The 26,784-nt window shown below is 36.4% G+C and overlaps 1 protein-coding gene across 2 annotated transcripts in view; it reads left to right on the forward strand.

The window, feature by feature from the left end:
* LOC121383290 (tudor domain-containing 6-like) overlaps positions 1-26,784 on the forward strand; it is a 109,291-nt gene that overhangs the window by 25,242 nt on the left and 57,265 nt on the right. The window contains exons 5-9 of one of the 2 annotated variants that reach the window (XM_041513213.1): positions 5,414-5,488; positions 8,415-8,443; positions 11,354-11,394; positions 16,712-16,972; positions 25,077-25,148. In XM_041513213.1, coding sequence (XP_041369147.1) covers positions 5,414-5,488; positions 8,415-8,443; positions 11,354-11,394; positions 16,712-16,972; positions 25,077-25,148 — 478 coding nt within the window. The remainder of the gene's footprint in view (positions 1-5,413; positions 5,489-8,414; positions 8,444-11,353; positions 11,395-16,711; positions 16,973-25,076; positions 25,149-26,784) is intronic. The other variant, XM_041513214.1, reaches the window with a different exon arrangement.

Below are 26,784 nucleotides of genomic sequence, written 5' to 3' on the forward strand. Positions count from 1 at the left end.
TGAATTATGTTTTATTTGCCAAGCGTATACGTTTCATCTTTATAATATATAACAAGTTATAGGTCTACAAAGTTCAAATCGCCCGACTTATTTGACAACATTCATTACATTTCCGGGTATGTCCGTATTCCTTAACCAACGAATAGAATGACAGTCTTTTGCGGTTATTATGACGTAGTTATTTGGTGGTTTCTTTTGCTGTTTATTTGCTACACTCAGCTTGTCATGAATGCTACTCTCACTTGTGGCTAGGACCGGCCTCGGTGGCGTCGTGGCAGGCCATCGGTCTACAGGCTGGTAGGTACTGGGTTCGGATCCCAGTCGAGACATGGAATTTTTAATCCAGATACCGACTCCAAACCCTGAGCAAGGCTCAATGGGTAGGTGTAAACCACTTGCACCGACCAGTGATCCATAACTGGTTCAACAAAGGCCATGGTTTGTGCTATCCTGCCTGTGGGAAGCGCAAATAAAAGATCCCTTGCTGCCTGTTGTAAAAGAGTAGCCTATGTGGTGACAGCGGGTTTCCTCTAAAAAAAAATCTGTGTGGTCCTTAACCATATGTCTGACGCCATATAACCGTAAATAAAATGTGTTGAGTGCGTCGTTAAATAAAACACTTCTTTCTTTCTCACTTGTGGCTAGGGGTTGGCAGCTCTGATTGCCAGTGACCAGATTTCAGAATAAACATAGGCAATAGGTGGTTAGTATTGTTTACACTGCTGCTATTGCTGTTTCTGATGGTTGTTATTTTAGGTACCGTATATCGCTGTGTATTAGCCGACTTTTTTATACAAAATTTATCAAGTCAAAGGCTGGGGTCGGCTTATCTAAGGAGTCAACATTTTATTGGAAATGTAAAGTTAGAATAGTGACGTCACGGCTCGACTCGATCTATTGTCATTATTGTGCTCTGCATTTCCGCTTTCATAAAGGTTTAATATTGCATTTTAACACAAGCTATTACAAATAAAAGATATTAAAATTGTATATATATGTTCATCTTTAATAAATGTTGGTGTTTAAAAGTTATTTAGTAATATTTATCTGTTTAAACAACAATAAATGGTGACCGATCAAAACAATTTCGGAAAACTTCGCAGGTCACGTGTCATTACAAAACTGCTTACTAAACCGGTGAACACGTTAATTGTTCCAGCTTCATTTGTTTTGTTTGTCGGCTTGGGATTAATCGACACGGGTGGTTGGGTATGGTAGGGTATAGCCGACTAGTAATGAAAAGACCGATTAGCACAATCAACAATGCAAACAGTCACTGTGTTTTTAACGTGTGGCTGCAATCAAGAATGTTTAGGTATATTTCGCTATCTTGGTACTTATATTTTACGAGAAATAAATTAACCGGACACCGTTTCTATAAATAGAAATCGGCTACTGCTTCCGGATAAGTTTGCTGTGACAAATGACGTTTGAAAGCAGATGTACTTTGTCATTTTGTAGAGACCACACAGACATCTGACTTGGTTAGTTTTATATAGGGGGGTCGGCTTATATACAAGGTCGATAATTTTAAAGCCGATTTGGAGGGTGAAACTAGGGGGTCGGCTAATGCATGGAGTCGGCTAATACACAGCGATATACGGTAAGTAGGCTGCTGTTTTGAGATCACACAAATGTCCCAGGACACATTTTAACATTAAAACTAATGCGCTAAACCCCCCCCCCCCCCCCCCCCAAAAGAAAGATTTTAAATATTATTTTGTCAACTCAAACATAATTAATATGCAAAAATGCAAAATCATCTCCAAAATGATAATACTTTTTATCTAATTTTTTTACCCCCTTATAAGTAAAAAAATTGACTTATAGGCAAAGATATGGTAGGTCAGATCCTCACATGGTTCTGACCAAATGTTGTTATTTTTCGGGACGATTTAGAACTCGAGACAGCCGCTGTGGCTTCTGATTAAATGAGATGTTTTCTACCTCTTCTGATGTTCCACCCTGAAGATTTCAATAAAACATAGATATATAAATAATGCTCTCTCCAAGCTGATAGGCATCATGTATTTTATATTCACCTCATGTTAACATGCTGACTGCCGCCCACGAGTATATTCGTATGCTGAGCGCACCAGATTTTGCCACTACGAGTTTACTCGTAGTGAAACGAGTGCTGTGTCATATTAAATTAAAGTTGTCAGCAATGGCAATAACACAATTAGTAACCTTTCTGGCAATGACTAATAACAAATTGATGTAATAATCAATGAAATTATTTATTAATTAATGTTTGAATGATTTTGATTGTGAACACAAGTTGCCGCATTTCATAATGGAAATATCTTGACACATATCTCTCTAACTAAATCATTTATAGTTATAATGTTAAAAATGAACATAAATACAGGAACAGATTTATTCCTAATGTTTCAGAGCAATCTGGACTATGTTTGAAACATTCATATAAATGATGAATCAATGATCGTCTTCATCGATGAAAGTCAAAACTATAACACAACGATCAAAAGAATTTTTTTTTTTTTGCCATGTATAATGTGTCTATGTTTGAACTATTAATAAATGTGGGTTTATTGTCAGTGTCATATTGAATTGGTATGTCCATTATTCTGACATGTGATAAACTTTGAAACATTTTCCCACACAAAGAGCTGGCTTCCCGGGGCAGACTTCACAGATGTAACAGGATTCCCGTCTCGTACCGGCCTTTGTGCACACTCGGCAAGGTTTTTTAGGTCGCTCTTTCTTCTCTGTGGGAGGCAGTGGTGCAAGGTAATGGAATGTCCCATTTACTGGAGCCTGGGAATGTGCTGGGCCATGGTCACGTAATTTGTCATAGACAGGTGAATTGTGACCAGGTCACTAAATTTTAATAGCTTCATCTGCTCTCTGTTGTTTGCGTTGTACAGGATGTGGGCATTTAGAAGAAACACTTCTAGGATATGCAGGACAATCTTCTTATACCACCGGATTGTCTTGCGCAGCGCCGAGTAGTAAGACAGCATTTGAGCTGACCTGTCTACTCCGGCCATGCCATTGTTGTAATCTCGGACTGAGTTCGGCTTTCTTGACAGCTTGTCATTCCGATTTCTAACATCAACCATCTCAATTCGATGCATGTTGCTGATTGTAAGAACTTCACGTTTGTCTTTCCATTTGCAAACTACCACTGATTCAGACCGCTTCCAAACATGTTCCCCCATCTTCAACTTCTGTTTGATTAAATCTTTTGGATTTTCTTTTCTGTCATCTTCTTCACCAGACTCACAGAATTGTAATAATTATCTGTGTACACCACATGGCCTTTGTCTAGGTAGCCGTCCAAGAGGTCTAGAACAGTTGCAGCAACTTGACCATAGCCGTCATCATCAGTTAGGTGGACGCCACTGTATACCCGAATCTTCAGAACAGTGCCTCGAGGCTCGCACAGTTCATAGAGTTTGATTCCATATTTATGACGTTTATTCTTGATATACTGGCGATCTGCCACGCCAAAGTACCATGGACTCATCAATAGAGAGATCTTTCCCTGGATAGTAAATAGCCGGCATGACATCGTTGAAATGATCCAGAACAGTGCGTAACTTGAACAGGCGATAGTCATTATGTTGATCATTGTCTGCAAAATGCCAGAAACGCAAAAGTAGTTGGAAACGGTTGCGGCTCATGACACCACCAAAAAATGGCGAACTGTATAGAACATCAGTACTCCAGTAGTGTTGTATAGTAGGCAAGTTTTTTGGACCCATGTGAAGCAACAATGCAATGAACTGTTTCATTTTCTAAGCATCTGTGTCCTTCCAAGATTTCAAACGTGATTCTCTTCTTAAAGGACGTTGCTTGTTTATTTCCACTGCAGCATATCGATTTGTTTCTGTAACCATTTTATCTATCAACTGCGGTGTCAGAAATAAATCAAAATATGTCCCGGGCGATGTATCCTGTAAGTCCATTCTAAGACCAGAGTTTTCAGTGAAAGCAAAGTCAGGTGGATCTTGGGCAACATCTGACCATGTATGCATTGGGACAGCACAATTTCTACGCTTACCTGCTCCATTCCATTCTGTGTCTGGTGCTGGGCTGGAAACTGCTTGTCTATTAAACAAAATTGCATCTCTACCTTGACCACGATATCGTACACTTCGACCTCTAGCTGTTGTAACCACACCACACCCACCACGGCCATCACCGCTTCCAGGAGTTCCATGACCACGAGGTCCTCGAGTGCGAACACCACGAAATCTACATGATGTAGACCTGCCACGTGTTGCCGGTTGTACCCCATCGTCACTTGAAACATATGAGTCTGATGAAATCATTGTATCACCTTCTTCACTGTTCCAATTAGTATCAAGATCTAGTGAATCAGTATCACTAATATCCATATCAGGATCATCACTTTCCATCATCAAAGCGGCAACTTGCTTTGCAGAAAGGTTTCTAGTCGCCATTTTGGAAAGTAGCAAGTACTGAGTATCAAAATTACGTAACAAAAACCAATGACGTAATAAAATCTGTGAGGCACGTGACTCGTAGCTGGCAAATACAATACAGTGATTGCATAATGTTGCCAGACTACGACTCGTACTTGGCATACCAAATAAAAATGTTGTATTTTATTGTCAGCTACGAGTAATTTCGTGTCAAACGCTCTTCCATAAACGTACTAAGTAATATGCATAAAATAACTTAGAAATAACATTTATGGGTAAATAAAGGAAATGCATGACTTGGCAAACTGGACCAGCTGCCATTTTGTTTATGGCACTCAACGTGTTAATGGGTATTTGTGGGGGGAGTTGGTGGGTAAAGAGACAAGATATAGGTATTATTTTTCTGATTACAAGAGTTTAGCTTGTTAAAATTTTGCTTTTAATTCTATTTTTCACAAACTGTAAGTCCTACATCAATGATACTTTATTCAAAGTTAGATCAGATTGTATGAATGTTCATCTCCAATTGCATGTTTAAAAAACAATTGAAAGTTGTTAAATTAAATTTTGTATTTAATTTTTTTAAAGCTTATTATTATTATTGTTAAAGAATTTTTTTAATGCTTTGGGATAAAGATCTATGGATACAGCTATCAGCAACACTAAATATGTTTATGGTGTTAATTTGGCAGAATGCTTGATTTTTAAAGTTTTGTTTAACGACGCCACTTGAGCACATTGGATGTCAAACATTTGGTAATTCTGACACACAACCGTACAGAGAAAGCCTGCTACATATATCCATCAGTAGCAAGAGATCTTTTATATGCACCATCCCACAGACAGGATAGCACATACCATGGCCATTGATATACCAGTTGTGGTGTACTGGCTAGATCTTGATTTTTGTTACACTGCATAGTTATTGTTTGTTACACTGCATAGTTACAGTTTGATCCACTATTTGTTATTGGCTATTAATGTTTGTAAAATTTCAGGAAGAAGAAGAATTTCTCAGTTCACTGGGCCAGCATCAACAGAATGTTAATAATAGTCATGAAAGTGATGAAAAGGTAGATACATAAGAAATATCTGGATTGTTACAAGCTGCTAAATATAAAATGTTTTACTTCCATGCAGATATGATTTTGTTTAATCATTTGATTTGTTCTATTAGCTTGATGCGTGCAGTTAATGCTTTATTAAATAGACCAGTGAGTTTGTGTTATTTCTCACAAAAGATAAAGATAAAGGTAAAGATAAATATTGCATAATAAGCCAGGAGCCTAATTCACAAAGGTCTGTTAGGCTTTGTTAGACAACAAAGCATCCTCTTTGCAAGTCTTTGCACTGCGAGATCGCAAAGTTGTGAGAGTTTAGTGAATTAGGCCCCTGGTGTCTTGCCAAGGTAATAATAATTCTCCTACCCCACCCCACCCCCCACCCATCATACAATAACATTCTCCCAACACCACAAGACCACAGATGGCTTTTACATGTGATATTTGAACAAAAGAAAATTATTTTGGAAACATCAAAATGGAATACAGTAGAATCTCATGGGCTTAATGCCCAACGGTCGAACCTATCGGTATTCTCGAACCAAGAACAGAAGTCCCAATTTTTCTGTCTATTAAACCCTTTTATTTTGGTGCTGATTGGTCGAATACCCCTGGGGTCAAACAGAAGCTTTCTCTTTTTTGAACTGTAAAATTAAACATATTTAGCTTGAAGGGCTTAAGTCTATCCAAAGAAATATACAAAATCATTTATGTAGGAATTTTTCATCGACCCTTTCATGTCAGTCACAAAGTAAGTTATTATAAATTTGGAATTAAATCTATAAGTGGAACGAATTAATCCTAGATCATATGCCGGCTTATCGTTTTGTTTATAATTACCTGTCTGTAATTACCTTTAAAGTACAGACAATTGTACTTTGGTAATCGTTAGATGAATGAACCTTGCATGTAATGCCCATCAACCGGTGAGCCTCAGCATACCACGCAAGTTTACTTTAATAATTTTAATCGCTGCTCTATGCATGAGCGTCGGCATATTGTGTTTTTGACTTGAAGTACAGGAGAGATCAAGGAAATATAGTGATTGCAACAATTACAGGTAAAGGGCCTCCGCCTGAGCTTCATGCACCTTAATTTTGAGGAAATCCTTTTACCCAAACATTTATTCTATAAAATTCTGTTCTCAGTCATAGGTAATATTTATCACCAAAGTTATCGCTGAAGAAGGTATGACTGAAATTGCTGAGCAAATCTAGGAAGGCCCCGATATCAGGTGGATACCTGGATCAGTACTAAGAAAATGTGGAACGAAACGTTGTTTACATACAAAAACTATTGAACTAAAATACCAGGTGATTATGGAATTAGAAAAAGGAGGGAAATCAAATACAGAAGTTGCAAAAATATTTGACGTCCCTAAAAATACTCTTTCAAGGTGGATCAAAAAGGCGGATGCCATTAAAGAGGGGTATACAAAATTCAGCCCTAAGCAAAAACTTATGAGAGTAGGTCAGTTTGAAGAGCTAGAATCAGTAATGTTGAAGTGGTTTACTACTATGCAAGACCAAAATATCCCCATTTCTGGGCCACTTCTCTTAGAAAAAAACCAACAGTTTGCTGACCGTTTGGGGTGTGCTAACTTCAAGCAGTCGGTTGGGTGGTTGAAATGGTTTAAACAACACCACGGAATATCTTTCAAGAAAGTTTGCTGAGAATCCAAATTTGTGTATTCATCTTCGGAAACCGGCCTCGGTGGCATCGTGTTTAGGGCATCGGTCTACAGGCTGGTAGGTACTGGGTTTGGATCCCAGTCGAGGCATGGGATTTTTAATCCAGATACTGACTCCAAACCCTGAGTAAGTGCTCCGCAAGGCTCTCAATGGGTAGGTGTAAACCACTTGCACTGACCAGTGATCCATAACTGGTTGAACAAAGGCCATGGTTTGTGCTATCCTGCCTGTGGGAAGCGCAAATAAAAGATCCCTTGCTGCTAATCGGAAAGAGTAGCCCATGTAGTAGCGACAGCGGGTTTTCTCTCAAAACTGTGTGGTCCTTAACCATATGTCTGATGCCATATAACCGTAAAATAAAATGTGTTGAGTGTGTCATTAAATAAAACATTTCTTTCTTTCTTTCATCTTCGGAAATAATGACAGACTGAGAACATCGACTGTCAAATATCCTTGAAAGATATGAGACAGCTGACATTTTATAATGCAGATGAAACGGGCATTTTTTTCAGACTAGTGCCAGACAGAACTCTCAAGTTTGAGGATGTCCAGTGTCATGGTGTGCAAAAAAGTAAAGAGCGTCTCACTGTCCTTGTTTGCGCAAATATGGATGGCATTAATAAACTGCCACTTTTTGTAATTTTAGAAAGTACACTTTAGTTTCATTGTATTGATACATTTCTGGTGTAATGCAGTGATAGCTACTGGATGAAACTGTATAGTGTCTTATTGCAAGCATACTCAATCCAACAGTTTATAAATGCAATCCGTTTTAATGTTAGCCATTTTTAATAATAGCTGCAGTTTTGGATCACAAAATGACTACCCATATGTAATCATGTCTAATCAGAGCAAATTATAATAATAAAATTTTATTGTTCCTTTTTAATAATCAAAAACCAGTTTGATCTTCCATGTATGTATGTATATATATAATATTAGTCTGTGCATCTGGAAACAGAAGAAAGCCTCTTTTAGCATTTAGAGCTAATATGAAACCAGTTAGTCCAGAAACCAAGTTTTGATTTGATTGTTGGGTTTTTTTTGGGTTTTTTTTAATTATAACTACTTCAGTAGAAGAGATTTGTTGCAATAGGTAGCAAAATAAATAAACAAATTCAAAATTGTCAAATTTGGATTGCCTAATTAGTACTCCAAAGAAGACTTTATTTTGTTGTCATTTTGTGTATTCAAATGTGTTGTCTTGTGAATGCAAACAATAAAGTTTGTTATTTTTATATTCTTAGGTTCCACTGGATAATACATGTACAGCAAGGTAAATGTTTTTAATTTACAGTCTATTATTACTAAATACCTATAGTCTGTCCCATGGGAATGCCTTTTTTCATACTATGGAATTTACTACAAGTTATTTATGTCTGAGCTGAATGATTGGTCTATTGCACAAAAATAGTATGTTTTTGTTATTTCCAAAACACTTTTCTTTTTCTTCTTATGTCAAACCAAACTGAAATTATTGATAAAAAAAAAAATGTGTAGAGAATGATGGGACAAGCCATATAGTATTAAATTTTGCAATACTCATCTGCCATACCATTAGACTAAATTCAGATTATTTCCCTTGAATTATTTCCCTTGAATTATCTGCCCTTGATCAAGTATGGTGGACAAATGAAAATATGAACAAACTGGGAGTTAAAAGTTAAGTTGTAGTAAGATATGAGTTGAAAACTCATTTTTAAACTAACTTGTTGATACAAGTTTGTAAAATTTTCAGATCTATTTGTCCATGTCAATACTGTCATTGTTATCTTGAAACTGTTTAGCAAACTTTAATATTCATTGCAGATGATTGCCTTTTGATCAGGTTTTTAACATGCAATACTATTTATTTATTAAAATTAGGATGTTTTAGGAAAGATGTGGTTTAAAAAAAAAATAGTGCTTCGAATTGGATGGATTGGGTATAATTTTGAAAGAGTTGTGCCTCTCCTGAAATTGTTACTCAAAATGAATCATTTAACCTGATTACTGGATTAATTTTAGACAAAAACCATGTTGAGTGGATACAAGTTTATAGCTTTTACTCACATATTTTCACTTTTTATCATTTTTTTTTAAATACATAAAATAATGTCCATATGTGAAAAGGTAAACTTTTATTTCCATGATTTTTTAAAATTTTTATATTTTAGATTAGTTAATTAATTAGGTTTTAAAATATGCAAAAAATCTATCACGTCGCACCTACTAGAGCACAATTGGGATTAGCTGTCCGTGGTATTTACAACTCTTATTCCCAGTCACTAAGTTTTCCTAACCACATTTTTTTTTGAAACTATAACTATAACTCATATCCCAATTTATCGTGACTTTTGTTGTTGGTAAAACAATAAAATTTATTATCACAGTGCTATCGATTCCTCAAAATGACCGTGATTTTCCGTCATTGTCTAGCAAAAATACTTGCCGAAAATCACTTTTTCAATTCAAAATTCCCAGGTATTTTCCATTGAAAAATTAAAAACTAAAGCTAAAGCTTCCCAACTCTCAATTAATCGATTACCTGTTCTATTGTTTCCGGTAAGTACCATGTGCAGAATTGTATACAGCGTACAGTATGTAGATTTGCATATCTAGAAGGTTAAAGTACTGTACAGATTTAGTTTAAAACATTAATGGTAATGTGTAGGTGGGCATTCAATCCCATAGCTTTTTTTTTTTGTGCTGTATGTTTTATGTTACAAGCCTGTTTATCAAATAAATGAATTAAACATGGGCAACTACAGTCGTGTTAGCTCCACATTTATCATATGACTCGTGGGATTTTGATCAAAATCAATCGCTCTTCAAGATGTTAAATCTCACATCCTTAATTATTTGTACAGAGAAAAAAAAAGTTAAGTGAACTATTGTGACCTTGTTACATACTGAATGTTTTCGTCTAATGTCATTAATACAATAATAGGATAGGATAGGATAGGATAGGATAGTGTTTTCATTATATTGTGAAATGAATGTCATAGATATCTAACTAACTTGTATCAAAACATCTATTAAAAAAATGTTGATCTTCAGAATGTCATTTGTAAAACATACAGCTATCGTAGGCCTTAAATATTATCTAATAAACATTACAAATCCTTTTTTTTTTCTTTTTTTTTTGTGAGGGGTTAGTCTCATGATAGAAATGTGAACTTCTAGCAAACATTATTTTTTGTTTTACTTGAGAGGGGTGTATGGTATTTTAGGAATGTCCCTGTTGCCAAATTAGCAAATTTGCTTCACTCCCATGTGACCTCCTGACCAGGTACCAGCAGTCTCTGGAGCCCAACTTTAGGGTGAATCTCAAGCCTTAAAACATTTTCAGGTTGATAGCTCTATAACTATGCCTGCTGTGACATAATGATTTGTTGTTATCCTACTCTGTTCTGTGGTATATGGCATACTCTCACACACGCAGGCATTTCCCTAGAGCCATAAAGCATAGCAGCCCTTTATGTCTTCTTGATATGTGTAATCAACCTTAAATCAATTGCTGCTTGACTGTAATTGATTGTGTGTGGCAGTTGATTGTTGATTGTAACCATCATTATCATTGTCACAATCAAAATCTATAGATTGTGAAGGTTTACAAAAACAAAAATTAACAGAATCTCAGCCAGATAGTTTCTGACACAGATAACCGAAACACATGGTGAGGAAAACTATTTATATCTATAGTTTTAACCAATCCATAAATTTCACCCCTTCCACATGTTTGTTTGATTTGATAATAGATATATATTCTTAACCAATTAAATATTGCTACTTATAGCTAACTGACTAATAAAAATGTAAATGCTTTAAAAAACTAAATTATCTTGAAAGGCCTAGTCATGCAGGGAATATTTTGTTTTCAAAATCTCGATTAGCAATATTTTTAGTCCATTGAAAATTGATTGGCAACTACTTTTTAATGTTTTAAATTGTGTAGCAATATGCTATACGTGATACTGAACAAAATGGTAATGTGATACTGTTTCAAATTGAATGCTTATGCTAAATATTTGTATCAACTAAATGAGTAGTGATTAAAGCAATGAATTTATATTTTACGTTGTTTTTTTTTATAAAAAGAAACCAAACAAACAAAAACTGAAACAGGTAAATATGTTTGTATGATCATTTTTCTCTTAGTTCTTTAATAATTTTCAATGTCGATTTTTATTTTCCTTCATTACAGCTCCACAAAGATGACACAACCAAGGGCAAAAGGTCGTGCAGGTATATTACATGAATTGGCAAACTATAACCTTCCCAAACCTGGCATTCTTTGTAAGTAATGACAGCCGGTAATATTCAATTGCGACTGTCAAATACAACATATTTCTCCCCTAAATTGATAGTGTGAAAAAACCCACCTCACGGACACTGAAGAAATAATTTTAACAGTTGTAAAAAAATATTTTAAATGTTTAAAAAAAGATTTAGAGTGGGGGAGGGGGAAAATCGATAAACCAAATACTTTTTTCTCAACAACAAACCCACATGCTGTAAGAAAATAGAAGGTATGTTTTAAAATTAAAATATAAAATGTTAGTTAAAAAAAAGTTTTTTAATACAGGATCCTAAAGAGAGCAAGACCAATGATAAACAAAACAGGAGACAGGCGGATTGTAAATGAAAAGGCCGTTTATTCAAAACGACAGAGTTAGTTACATGACATGTAAATATGTAACACAGAGTATACAAAACGTATGTTTATATTCCAATCTTTGTGACGAGTAACGAATGGTATGTTTATACTCCAATCTTTGTGACGAGTAAAGAATGGTATGTTTGTACTCGAATCTTTGTGACGAGTAAAGAATGGTATGTTTATACTCCAATCTTTGTGACGAGTAACGAATGGTCTTAGGTGGGGTTCAGAACAAACGTGTGTTTATACTCCAATCTTTGTGATGAGTAAAGAATGGACTTAGGTGGGGTTTGGAACAAACGTATGTTTATACTCCAATCTTTGTGATGAGTAACGAATGGTCTTAGGTGGGGTTCAGAACAAACGTATGTTTATACTCCAATCTTTGTGATGAGTAAACAATGGTCTTAGGTGGGGTTCAGAACAAACGTATGTTTATACTCCAATCTTTGTGATGAGTAAAGAATGGTCTTAGGTGGGGTTCAGAACAAACGTATGTTTATACTCCAATCTTTGTGATGAGTAACGAATGGTCTTAGGTGGGGTTCAGAACAAACGTATGTTTATACTCCAATCTTTGTGATGAGTAACGAATGGTCTTAGGTGGGGTTCAGAACAAACGTATGTTTATACTCCAATCTGTATGTTTATACTCCAATCTTTGTGACGAGTAACGAATGGTCTTAGGTGGGGTTCAGAACAAACGTGTGTTTATACTCCAATCTTTGTGACGAGTAACGAATGGTCTTAGGTGGGATTCAGAACAAACGCCTACCACAACTAAATTGTATACACATATTATTACCTTCAGACATAATATAACATGGTTAACAACAATATTGTATACATGGTTCGCACGGTCTTGAAAAGTGCTTGAATTTAGGAGTTTGAAATGAAAAGTGCTTATTTTCACTTACGTGAAAGTGCTTGAAAAGTGCAAAAGTGGAACAATCTCGAAAGAAATTTATTTCCGTGTTCGCACTTTCATTCCAGCACTTGCGATGTTCCGCGACCCGAATGTACTCGGCCCATTCCGGGACAAATGCTATGTTATGAAAGCCTCAGCCGAGATTTACCGATTATTGACAAGCGTAATAGCCTCGTTTTGAGAACTGCAAACAATAGTCAGGCGAGACGACACGGAATCACTTAGATGTTGAAGATTTTGCAAGCACAAATTTAAACATGCCTAGTGGAAAGTATGTTTAACAAAACGTGGTGTCAAAAATATGCGTGGATCAGAGAGAGTAAGGACGTGTCAAAGGCCGTGTGTTCCTATTGTCGCAAGGATATTTACATTGGCGCCATGGGCGAGAGAGCACTCAAATCGCATGAAAACAGCGAAAAACACAGAAAACTTTAAATTCTTGCCAACTAGAAAAGGACATTTGTGAAGCTTACAATACTAAACATGTTAAACTTGATTACATTATCTGCAAATGGTAAGTACTGTCTACATAAACATACATTTTCTATTAAAAAACATTGTTTGAAAAGGCTGGTTAAGGTTTGTATTTATGGTTCTTGAAAACATAAGGTAGGTCCTTGAAAAGTGCTTGAATTTTATGGGTCCTTGCCAGTATGAACCATGATACACAAAGTTATACATTCATACATAGATGAACATGTTTAAAAACAATGCATTAATGACCATCACTTTACATGTACATCACAAACTTACATCGTATAAACAGCCATGGGTTAAAGTTGGTGAAGTGAGGGAAGGTGGTGGGTCAAAAATAAGAATGGTTTGATAAATAACCATGTACCTTGTGTAGCTTGGCTTTTCCACAGAATGGTACCCATGGGATTAAGCTCATTAGGGGCTTTTCACCTCATAACCCCATGTCCCCTTGCGCAATAACCAGGAACATTCTTTTGTGGAAATAGTTCCCTTGTGGCCAAATTATTAAATTGTAACAAAATCGTACCTGTATAAAAGGCATTAAAACAAGTTTTAATTTACTTCTTTTTTTTTCTCTTTTTTTCTCCACTAGACCCCATAACCATCAACAATGATACAGATGTGACGTCTCATCAAGACATTGCCAATGCATTAACATACAATTTCTTTCATAAATTCTCCTCTTCTTTTAGTACAGAATGAATGAATGAATGAATGTTTAGCGACACCCCAGCATGAAAAATACATCGACCTATTGGGTGTCAAACTATGGTAATGCAAACAAATAAAGTGATGATCAACATCAATATAAAAATGCAAGACTTCAACAAAAACACAGTGTAAAGAACTGTGCAAAAACACAAATATCGCAGATAGATACTGACTTTTACTCAAAACTTCAATTTGTGCTGTATTGGCCATTCTCAAAGAGAATGTTACACCCCTGCACCACGGTGAGGTTACAGCACGCGCAAGGGTCTTTCAGTACAGATGCTTTTACATCTGTCAAAAATAAAGCTGAAAAACAACCTCTTGACTTTTCATCTGAAAATGCTCTTTGTAGAAGGGGTGGGAATTGGCTGTGGGTAAAGCGCTCGCTTGATGCATGGTTGGTTTAGGATCGATCCCCGTCGTCGAGCCTATTGGGCTATTTTTCATTCCAGCCAGTGCACCACTACTGATGTGTGTGTGTGTGTGTGTGTGTGTGTGCTGCCCTGTCTGTGGGATGGTGCATATAAAAGATCCCTTGTTACTAATGAAAATAATAAGTTCATTTATACAGCCCTTTATGTCTTCTTGATGATGTGTAATCAACCTTAAATCAATTGCTGCTTGACTGTGATGAACAATTATCTTTTATTAACATTATATTTGGTTGTTATTATTGTGACTTTTACTCCTGATGCAATCTTTCACCACTAATCTAATGCATACATTTCATACAGCTGTAGGGACACAAATCTATGTTACAATTACATGTAGCCTGGAAATAAAATCTTTAGTGGTGCCTGTCAAAATGACCTATGTCATTCAATTTGAGCCTGTAAAAATTAAAACTGTCAACCACATGTTGAAATAATGTTACTTTTGTCCTTTATTAATCAGGTACTATTATATTTTACCCGTAGAACTACTTTTCATGATGTAGTGAATCCCATCTAAACATTACACCCATGGGCCAAATCGAGCCCAATGTAAAAAGTATGGTTTCGATGGGTTTGGATTGAGGTAAATGTCTGTATTGTATTTCGTTTGATATTAAATATAGAAAAAGTAATTAAATTGCCAAATAACTACAATCAATTGTGTGTAAAATAATGCAATTTATAAGAAGTTGGATTTGGGGTTGGGCGTTTTGTTCATAATCAAACAAGTTGATGTTTCATCATACTTTCTGTCATGCTGCAATTTCATTTGGAAATGAAATACAGTTGATATCTTTCTAAGAAACCAAGTAAAAAATTCATTTGGTTAAATACAGTGACGGGAGTCATGGGGTCATGTCCCCCATTGAAACTATTTTAAACTTAAATTTTATAAAATCATACATACATACGTAGTGTGGGTTGGCCCCCCTCCAATATGGGTTGCTCCCCCATGGTTAAATATATATTTAAAAAATAACCTGCAAAATATTTTTTTTTACAAATGCTCAGTTCCTGCGATGAGGCCTAGGAAATGTAGGGTGCGGGTCGTAGCTCAGTGGTACAGCGCTTGCCTGATGCGCAATCGATCCTAGATCGATTCCCATCGGTGGGCCCATTGGACTATTTTTCATTCCAGCTAGTGCTCTACAACTGGTGTAACAAAGGCCGTGGTATGTACTATCCTTTCTGTGGGATGGTGCATATAAAAGATCCCTTGCTGCTAATCGAAAGAGTAGCCTATGTAGTGGCAACAGCGGGTTTTCTCTATCAATATCTGTGTGGTCCTTAACCATATGTCTGATGCCATATAACCGTAAATAAAATGTGTTGAGTGCGTCGTTAAATAAAACATTTCCTTCCTTCCCTCAATATATGTGTGGTCCTTAAACATATGTCCGACGCCATATAGCCGTAAATAATGTGTTGAGTGTGTCGTTAAAATAAAACATTTCCTTCCTTCCGTCCTAGGAAATGTCGATGAATTCCAATCACGTTCGAAACTATAATTATAATAACAAAGCACCTAATAAACATATTGAATAATGTGTACTTTAGTTATTTTAAAACAAATATAGGTTTCCATTTAATTTTGATTGCTTAATTGACATTCATAAGAACTGCAACACACGCTAAGGTACTGTTGATAAATATAGACCTGACAGCTACCTGTTTATTTGGCCGATGTAAATAATGGCCGTTACCCACAGGACCATGCTGTTTCTGAGGTACAACTTGCATTAAATATACTGTTCAGTTTAGACGTTTAAATTTTCATATTAAAAGATGTGTTAAGCTATTCAGAACATATCGCAGCAGAGTTCAGCCAGACTGAGCATAAAAACGTCCACTAGACTGGTTTATGCACTTCATGGTGAACCAAATGGCCACGTTGGGAACAAATCAAATAGTTAAGCCAGGCCGAGCATAAAAATTTCTACTAGACTGGTTTATGTGCTTCATAGTAAACCAGAAATGCAACTTTGGGAACCAGTCAAATAGTCTGCGAACATTGGCTGAACTTAGGGCTGATCATCAGGCTTGCTCAGGTTTATTAATAGTTATGGGAAACATCATTTCCTGGCAAGCGTCAAGGCGTTCTAGCAATAGTTCCATAAGCATGTGCATGCTGTATGTCAAAAAACTATATTAAATATGCATTTTAAAATGTACTGCATCCATCTGCTTCAACAAGCACATTAAGTGAATATCTTTTTACATTCGTTTCAGACTACTTCAACACAGAAATATGTCCGACAAAATGACTGCTATTATTAAGTTTGTGACTGTCAAAGCTTGAAAAATAACAGTGGTCTGTAGGTTATCCGTGACCATTTATAATTTTATTTCCAGCTAAAGAAGACCCACCAGGCTCGAGGGTGCAAGGTGGTGCTAGTGCAAAAGTACATAGAAATTCACCTCAGGATGATGGATATGAGTCAGAAAATTTTGGTAAATTAAAAATTACCAGTAACAATCCATCTGCATATATCAGACCATATCAGACGAAGACTGGTTTAGGTCGTGGCAGTAAGGTGAATAAAACTCGCAAAAATAAACCTCTCTTTCCAGGAATGGGTCGAGATCTGAAAGCGGGACAAGATGCAGGCACTGGTAACCTTTGCTTTAGTTTGTTTACTGTGTGTTTTAATTTAACTCTTGAATTTTATATTGATGTTGATCATCATTTCATTTACACTTTGCCTTTGTTTGACATCCAGCAGCCGATATATTGTGTGCTTTGGCTGTAGTTAAAACATTCATTCTTTCATTCATTATTTTTTTATACACCTGTCTATGTTAAGTCATATTATGGTATGGTGTTGTCCGTATGTTCGTCTGTTAACTTTTTCTTGTCCGGACCATATCTTGCATACAGGATCATCAAACATCATATGTAGGAACAACTTGTCACGTACTATTACTAGGTCACTGTGACCTACTTTTCACGGTCTATTGCACATAATAATAATAAGTTCATTTATATAGCGCCAAACTCCACACTAATGTATTATGCTCAAAAGCGCATTACATAATTAAAATGACATGTTTAAAACAATAACATAGTATAACAATTGGTAGGATAATACTAAAATAACAAATAAATACAAGTTATTATAAATGCTTAAGAGGGGGGAGATAAAAGTACTGGATAAAAAATGTGTTTTAAGAAGTTTTTTAAACAATATAAGATTTGTGGCATTTTTAAGAGAGGGTGGCAATTCATTCCATTTCTTCACAGCACTCGCACTAAAGGAATGGGAGCCAAGAAATTTAAGCTTCCATCCTGGGACAGCCAGTAGGGTTTGCTGGCTAGAACAAAGATACCTAGATGGTTGATAGACCTGTAGGAGCTCACACAGATAAATACGAGCAGGTCCATGGACGCACTGGTATGCAATGGACAAAATCTTATAGTCCACTCGTGCTGGGATTGGTAGCCAATGAGGAGTCTTTAACAGAGATGATGAACTTGTGTCTTTAGACGATCTTGTAATCATGCGTGCAGCCTTATTTTGGATACGCTTTAACTTGTGTGTGTAGTCTTTCGGGATACCGACAAGAAGGCTGTTGCAGTAGTCCAGGCGTGATAAAATCAACAATCTGGCAAGAGCTGATGCAGTTTCCAGTGTCAATAGGTGTCCTATATCTCCGATATTCTTGAGGTGCATGTTGCAAGTTTTACAAACCTGCATGACATATTTTTCCATTGATAGCCGAGACTGAAGATTGACTCCCAGATACTTCACTGAAGTAGTGAATGAAATTGGTGCATTGCACATTGTCAGATGAGTCAGATGTTTGTTTTGGCAACTCTGGGGTTAGGACCAACTAGCATAGCCTCTGTTTTGTCATTTAATTTAAGGATATTGCTTCTCATCCATGATTTTATATCCTTAGTACAAGTCTCGAGTTTTGTTAACACTGTCTAACAGGAGTAGTCGGGATGGAAGCTGTCGGTTAACTGTGTGTCATCAGCATAAAAATGATGAAAAATCTCATGGTTCTGAATGATGTTCTCTAGTGGTTTGGTGTAAAGGGTGTACAATACAGGACGGAGGACTGAACTTTGTGGTACGCCACATGTCAAGTTAACTGATGCTGATCGTGTCTGTTTGATAACTATTGACTGACTTCTGTCTGACCTGTATGAGGAAAACCAAGAAAGCACAGTGTTATCTAATCCACATTCCATCTGGAGGTGCCTCTGGACTTTATGATGATCAATGGTATCGAATGCTGCAGAGAGGTCAAGAAGCACTAGAAGTGCCACCTTTGCAGCATCCACTCCTATCTGAAGATCATTAACTACTCTTAGCAGAGCAGTTTCCGTACTGTGAGCACTCCTGTAGGTGGACTGGAATTTTGCTATCAAATTATTCCTTTCAAGATGTTTTGAGAGCTGGGCATTCACAGATTTCTCGAGAATCTCCGAAATAAATGGCAGATTCGAGACCGGGCGATAGTTTTTGAAATCATTTGTATCTAGATTGGATTTCTTTAAGAGAGGTTTTACAATGGCCGTTTTAAACACATTGGGCACAGCTCCTTTGTGGAGACTGGTATTGATGATACTGGCGATCAACTGGAGAACATCATCACAAAAGTGAAGCATGAGTTTTGTAGGAATGGGGTCTAAGTCACAAGATGTTAGTTTTGAGTTGTTTATAAGAGCCAGGACTTGACTTTCGGTATCTGCAACAAATTCTTTAAGCTCTGTACCACAAAATGTAGTTATACTAGAGTCCAGAGTTTGTGCATGTCGGACTGAAGGGTTAATCTAATGCTTTTGATTTTGTCTACGAAATATTGATTGAACTTGTCAGCCAATTTTTCATCACTATTGGCATCAGGAAGCGAACAGTCTTTGGTTTTTCCAAGGAGCTTCAACATATGGTCCCAGAGGGCCTTTGGATTTTTCAGATTTGATATTATAGTGTCGTTGTGAAACTTTGATTTTGTTTTTTCCATTAAACTTTTAACCTTGAATCTTTCTTGCTGATAGATTTTCCAATTTAGATTTGTGCCATTGACGTTCTGCTATGCGTTTATCCAGCTTGGCAACCTTCACATCATCTGAATACTATGGTGAATTTGACTTCACATGGAAGCATCTCAGCACTGCTGGCGCATGTTTGTTGAGCAGACCTATTAGAGTTGAGTTATATAACTCTGTAAGCTCGTTAAGTTCTGTGGAAGAGTGTGTTAACAGTGGAGAATCCAATAAATCTTTTCTGAAATCTTCACTAGATATGCCCTTGATATTTCGGCATGTAACATATTGTTTGTCTAGAGGTTTTGAAAAATTAAGTGAACAACGGCCAAAAATTATCTGACATGAGACGATCTTCGACTGATATTTGGTTTAAAAGAGAATCTGTTTCTCTTGTATTAATCCAGTCAAGAATATGCCCACTCTTATGTGTTGGCTATTTTATGTGTTGAACAAGCCAGTGGCCATGAATGATTTCTGGCTCCTTTTAGTGTTAGGTTTTTGTGGGACATTGTAATGAATATTCATATCACCCAGGATAATTAAGGGCCCTTTTTAATACTGAATGTTTTTACCACAAAAGTAAAATCTTCATGAAACTGAAAGTGTTAACTCACTTGATTTAGAAGGTGGTGGTCTATAGAAACATACTGTATGTATAGTCGTTTTTCCCCAAGCTAAATTCTAACTCAATTATTTCAAATGATTTTAATCGTACTGACAATGAGCACAGATCCACTGTGAGTTTTTTCTGCATGACAGCAACTCCACCACTACCAGAAAGGCGTGGAACATGTTTCAGTTGATATCCATAACAGTAAATCCTTGTCCGGATCATATCTTGCACACAGATGCATACAGGACCATCAAACCTCACATGTAGAAACAATTTTCATCCATCCCATTGCAAACATTTCACATAATTAGAATTAAATCATACCCATAACATATTCATTAATATCTATGATTTTCCATCAAACTCCTGATGGGCGTATCATGTACACCGGTACTCTTGTTTGTTTAGTTCTACTAGGTTACTAACACAGGTTTCTGCCCAACAATTATTACATGTTATGCATGCAGATTTTCTGCCAGAAGGTAAAATTTACATATCTCGAAAATTGACACATTTTTATAAAAAAACGTTACATGATAGAGAACTCAAATTTAACTATGGCCATGCGGCAAATTGCCATAATGCCCTAGTCATATGCCTCAATGCCCTCAAGGTTAAAGATAGTCTCATGTCTTATTCTGCATGGTGGTAACTGGTCATCATAGTCTACTGAAAGTTGTTTTATTATGAGAATATGAAACCCCTCGCACTTTATTTTGAATGGATGCTTTAGATTTGTATTAAGACACTTGTTGAGGTTTGCCTTGTGCGGCTTTATGGCCGTAATGCCTTGAACAAATCACCCCTGCGCATGCTGTAACCTCACCGTGGTGGGTGTAACATTCTCTTTGAGAATGGCCAATACAGCACAAATTGAAATTTTGAGTAAAAGTCAGTATCTATCTGTGATATTTGTATTTTTGTACAGTTCTTTGCGCTGTTTTTGTTTAAATCTTGAATTTTTATATTGATGTTGATCATCACCTTATTTGTTTGCATTACCATAGTTTGACACCCAATAGCCGGTGTATTTTTCGTGCTGGGGTGTCGTTAAACTTTCATTCATTCATGAACAAATCAACATTGGTCTGGGCTAAATGGCCCTCTAATTTGCCAAATTCAAGGCCTGACAACTGCTGTGTAAAATTGTCAAAGCACATAAAATGCAGTGTCCAGTTTGAAAACATTTCAAACCCTTAACCCATCTAATAATATAAGACACTTACTGTCCAATCCTCTACGTTCAGGCAACATTTGGTTTTCAAAATCTTCATTAGCAATATTTCTAGTCAAGTGAAAATCGATTAGCAACTATTGTTTAATGTTTCAAAATTGTGTAGCGATCTTAGAAACTTGCGTAGAGAATCGCTACGCGATACTGAATAAAATGTTCCTCGATATTGCAACCAATTTGGTCGCATATGTAACCATTTTTCTTCATTTGGTGACTAAAGCATTTTATAGTATCTTTAAAAAAAGGACACAAAAAACCCAGACAACAGACAACAGACCTCTAGCCTAACTTTTTTGTCTAGGAATGAATGAATGAATGTTTAATGATAACCAGCACAAAAATACACATTGGCTATTGGGAGTCATAAAAGGTTTCTGTCTAGAAGCCAAATGGCACCCAGTTCTATTATTACGTATTTTTTGGCAGATAGCCTGGCATGTTTGTTTGTTTGTTTGGGGTTTGTTTGGTTTTTTGCGGGAGGGTTTTTTGTTTGGTTTTTATTTTAATTCATAGACTGTTGGCTGTACCCAATAAAACCATAGAAAATGCGAAGTGCCATTAAAAAAAAGTCATGTCTTCATTGGTAGTATGCAAGCAAAAGCAGACCGTAGAACACACTTTTGGTTAGGGCAGTTGAAATGAGTAGTCAGTCTGATCACAGTGAATTAATGTTCAGTACATCTTAAATTACATTAAATTTTGTGTCCTTATTCTCTAAACAATTTGATAAAAGTGCTGTAATTACTCAGTGCAGGCCTGGAAATAAAAAATAAATTAGTGTGCTTGTAAAAATTACTTATGTCAATCAATTTAAGTCTGTCAGGGAAAAAATTGTGCCTGTCACCAAATCAAATACTGTAAATTAGGAAATGTTAGCAAGCATAAAATATTAACGAATTTAGCGAGGCCTTACAAAATGCTAATACATGTATTTCATGACATTCATTTAAGATATTAAAAGACAAACAAAATAAAACTTAAAGACATATTAATATTTATTACCTATATGCATTAACTAATAAACATATTGACTAATTTGGGTACTGTAGTTATTTAAAAAAAACAAAGATTCCCTTTTAACTTTGATTAATTGGCATTTGTCAAAACTGCAACACCAGCTAAAGGTAATGATGGTTAATATTCCGACTACTAACCCTTAATTCATTTTAATTTCTCAGCTTTCATTAATGCATGTTACCACCTTTTTATTTCAGAGACTGCTTTCTCGAGATATTACTCATAGAGCATGCTGAAATCTACATGTCCCACCATAACGAAATAGGTTCCAACCATAATGGATATATTTTACTAATAAACATCAAGCTTGATGGCATGCCAATAAAAAAAAAATCTTAAAATAAAACATGTACCCCATCCAAAAATAGGTGATTTGTGCATGTTTGAAGAAATATTTGTTTGTGTCAAATGTCACACCTTATTTGCACCAGGCCTTATAGGGGTCAGTATTTATGTTGAAAGAGGGTTGATTGTTTGAGCCATTCTGGATTCTTGGAGATCAAAATATATAGATAATAGGGGTGTCACGATACACCAATGCATCTATGTATCTCGATTCTACAGCTGGTGATATATGATGCACGATACCCTTGCTTGTGTATCAATTTATATTTTGACCATGTATCAATTCCTATTTTTATTTCTTATCGATTTACCAGTACCAAGTTGTATTAAGCAGTATTCGAAATAAGCACTTGTCCGTTTGTCCCGACAAGTGAAAATCGATTCAAACAAGCACAATGTGCCTCGGTGGACAAGTAAACATTTTCAGTGAAGTTTAATTTTTAACAATCACAAACATCATCCTGGTACTTGAATAAAATAAACCATTTATTTGGACAAATGAAAATATTGGAAGACAAGTAGATTTCTAGAAGTATTTGTCTGGTATACGAGTGAAAAAATTACTGCTTATTTCTATCACTGCTAAGACGTACTTACTAACAAGTTATTTCTGTCAAGGAAAAGCTAAATTGGACAGAATATGTGCCTGCTTAGACCGGCCTCGGTGGCGTCGTGGTTAGGCCATCGATCTAGAGGCTGGTAGGTACTGGCTTTGGATCCCAGTCAAGGCATGGGATTTTTAATCCAGATACCGACTCCAAACCTTGAGTGAGTCCTCCGCAAGGCTCAATGGGTAGGTGTAAACCACTTGCACCGACCAGTGATCCATAACTGGTTCAACAAAGGCCATGGTTTGTGCTATCCTGCCTGGGAAGCGCAAATAAAAGATCCCTTGCTATCCTGCCTGTGGGAAGCGCAAATAAAAGATCCCTTGCTGCCTGTCGTAAAAGAGTAGCCTATGTGGCGACAGCGAGTTTCCTCTAAAAACTGTCAGAATTACCATATGTTTGACGTCCAATAGCCGATGATAAGATAAAATCAATGTGCTCTAGTGGCGTCGTTAAATAAAACAAACTTTACTTTATGTGCCTGCTTATGTCAAAATGTCTGGTGCAGTTTCCACATTAAAATTGTGTTTAATCAGTGTTTTACTTTTATCATGTTTATTTCTTATTTTTAAATTGCTTCACCCAAGCTTCAACTTGTTTTTCAGTGAAAATACCATGAATCATCTATCGTGATACTTATCGTATTGTGGGTTATGTATCGTGATACATATCATATCGTGGGCTACGTATCGTGATACGTATCATATCGTGGGCTACGTATCGTGATACATATCGTATCATGAAGTAGGTGTATCGTGACACCCCTAATAGATGGCACCATCTGTTAATAGGAGAAAGGGAACCTTCTTCTTTCCCAGGCAACTGATGACATTCTGCCATTAGGTCTCTGTAAGCACATGCATACTGCATGATATGGCCCAAAAACTATTTAAAATATACAGTTTTAAATGTGTGTCCATCCAATGGTGTTTTCATGGTACTACTCCATATCCATTTCAAGATAACTTCACGAAACATTGTACATACACATATTAGTCTAGTAGTACTATTTGCTTGAGTAAGTTTCCATTTTCGATATCCTTTCTGTTGCTATGGAAACAAACACTTAGAATGACCAAATTCACTGTTTCCAAAGCACAACACTGAAACCATTCAAGATAACTTCACAAAATATTTTTGAGAAAGTGTATGAGCTACACCAGCCATTCATTCATTCATTCATTCATTCATTCATTCATTCATTAGTCGTTGTTAGTGGTTAGTGAGAGAGAAGAGGGTGTAGCGGCCTTACACCTACCCATTTAGTCATTAAAACTCACTCCAGTACCAGGCTGCGAACCCTGTACCTATCAGCATTATGTCCAATGGCTTAACCATGACACGGCTGAGGCCTACACCAGCCAAATGAGTGTGGTTTTTATTAACCATGACACGGCTGAGGCCTACACCAGCCAAATGAGTGTGGTTTTTATTAACCATGACACCGCTGAGGCCTACACCAGCCAAATGAGTGTGGTTTTTATTAACCATGACACCGCTGAGGCCTACACCAGCCAAATGAGTGTGGTTTTTATTAACCATGACACCGCTGAGGCCTACACCAGCCAAATGAGTGTGGTTTTTATTAACCATGACACCGCTGAGGCCTACACCAGCCAAATGAGTGTGGTTTTTATTAACCATGACACGGCTGAGGCCTACACCAGCCAAATGAGTGTGGTTTTTATTTCATTAATGGGGATATTGATGACACTGTCCAGTGTTATTCTTGCACTTCAGCTAATGTATTGTTTAAAAAGAAATGTTTTTATTTAAACCAGTTTGGCATTTTTAGACCCCAAAATGTGTCTATATAATATTATATTCATATGCACTGATTTTAAAGGATGAAACACTGGTCACCACAATAGTTACTATGATTATAATGTGATTATTTTTGACAGCATTTGAAAGACCACCTTTAATTCATCATCCTGAACCTTCACCACTACATTTTGGAGCAGGATATGGTCCAGGTATGTCTTTAGTACTTGTATACTGTAATTAATACAACAATAATGTGTGTGAATTGACATAATAATGTCGGGTCTTCTCCAGCTAGATGGAATGGGAAATCTTTAACCTTGAAACACATTGGGTGGTGGATAATGGGATGTGTGCACATCTGCAAAATCAGTTAATAAAAAACTTGGCTAAAGTGGTTGTGTTTCTGTGTAAATCCAGTGTATAGACCCATTTGAGTTTCTCATATTCCAACCAGTACTCTAAAGCAGGAGAATTGAACATTGTGATGTATTCTGGAGTCATCAATAAGGATAAAGAGTAACGTAAACGTGTAACCGAAAAGCAATAAAATAAATAGGATACTATTTGTTTCCTACTGGTACAACAGGAGGGGACCATAGGTTTCATCTCCATCCGTCTGTCTGTCCCACATAGTTTTCCAGATGTTTTTTGTCTTTTTAGTATGCCTCGATATATTGAACTGAAATTTTGTGTTTATCATGTACTATTACAGACTTTCATAGAGATTTACCCATTTTTCACCAAGTTATGACCCTTGAACTTAGATATTAAAATTTATTTTCTGGATTTTTTTTTTAGTAGGCCTTGAGATTTTGACCTGAAATTTTTTAAATAGCTTTATCATGTACTGTTACAGATCACGTTTGACTTTCATGATGATTTACCCATTTTTAATTGAGTTAGGAGATGTAAAAAAAATTTTTACAGAGGTTTTTTTTTTTTTAGAAGGCCTTGAGATATTGAGCTGAAATTTTGTGTTTAGCTTTATCATATACTGTTACAGATCAAGTTTAACTTTCATGGTGATTTACCCACTTTTCACAGAGTTATGGCCCTTGAATTTAGGAAATAAAGAAAAATAGTTGGGCCCGGTAAGGGACATGTATTGCTTTAACAGCAGGGATCACGCTTTCATACTAAACTTCGCCTAACTTTTCATCCATGGCGAAGTTCTAAGTCGCCTTCTTTTATACCGGCCTTGGTGGCGTTGTGGCAGGCCATCGGTCTACAGGCTGGTAGGTACTGGATTCAGATCCCAGTCGAGGCATGGGATTTTTAATCCGGATACAGACTCCAAACCCTGAGTGAGTGCTCCGTAAGGCTCAATGGTAGGTGTAAACCACTTGCACCGACCAGTGATCCATAACTGGTTCAACAAAGGCCATGGTTTGTGCTATCCTGCCTGTGGGAAGCGCAAATAAAAGATCCCTTTCTGCCAATCGGAAGAGTAGCCCATGTAGTGGCGACAGCGGGTTTCCTCTTAAAATCTGTGTGGTCCTTAACCATATGTCTGACGCCATATAACCGTAAATAAAATGTGTTGAGTGCGTCGTTAAATAAAACATTTCTTTTTTTCTTTCGCCTTCTTTTAAAAAAAAATATCACAATGATTCTGGCTTTTTTCACATCGAAAGTATCCATACATTTTGCCTCCATTTGTCCAAAGATCATGTGACCACTTCTTGCAATTGGCCAGTGGACTTATTTCTGTCAAATTATACATTGGGGAACAACATAATATTTTATTGCTATTCTTTATTTGTTACGTACTGTTTTACAAACACAAGGGAACTGAATAAATAAATCACAAACAAAAATAACTTGTTAAAAATAATGTTCAATGTT

The sequence above is a fragment of the Gigantopelta aegis genome, chromosome 10, assembly GCF_016097555.1.
Source record: "Gigantopelta aegis isolate Gae_Host chromosome 10, Gae_host_genome, whole genome shotgun sequence".
In the NCBI taxonomy this organism is placed as follows: domain Eukaryota; kingdom Metazoa; phylum Mollusca; class Gastropoda; order Neomphalida; family Peltospiridae; genus Gigantopelta; species Gigantopelta aegis.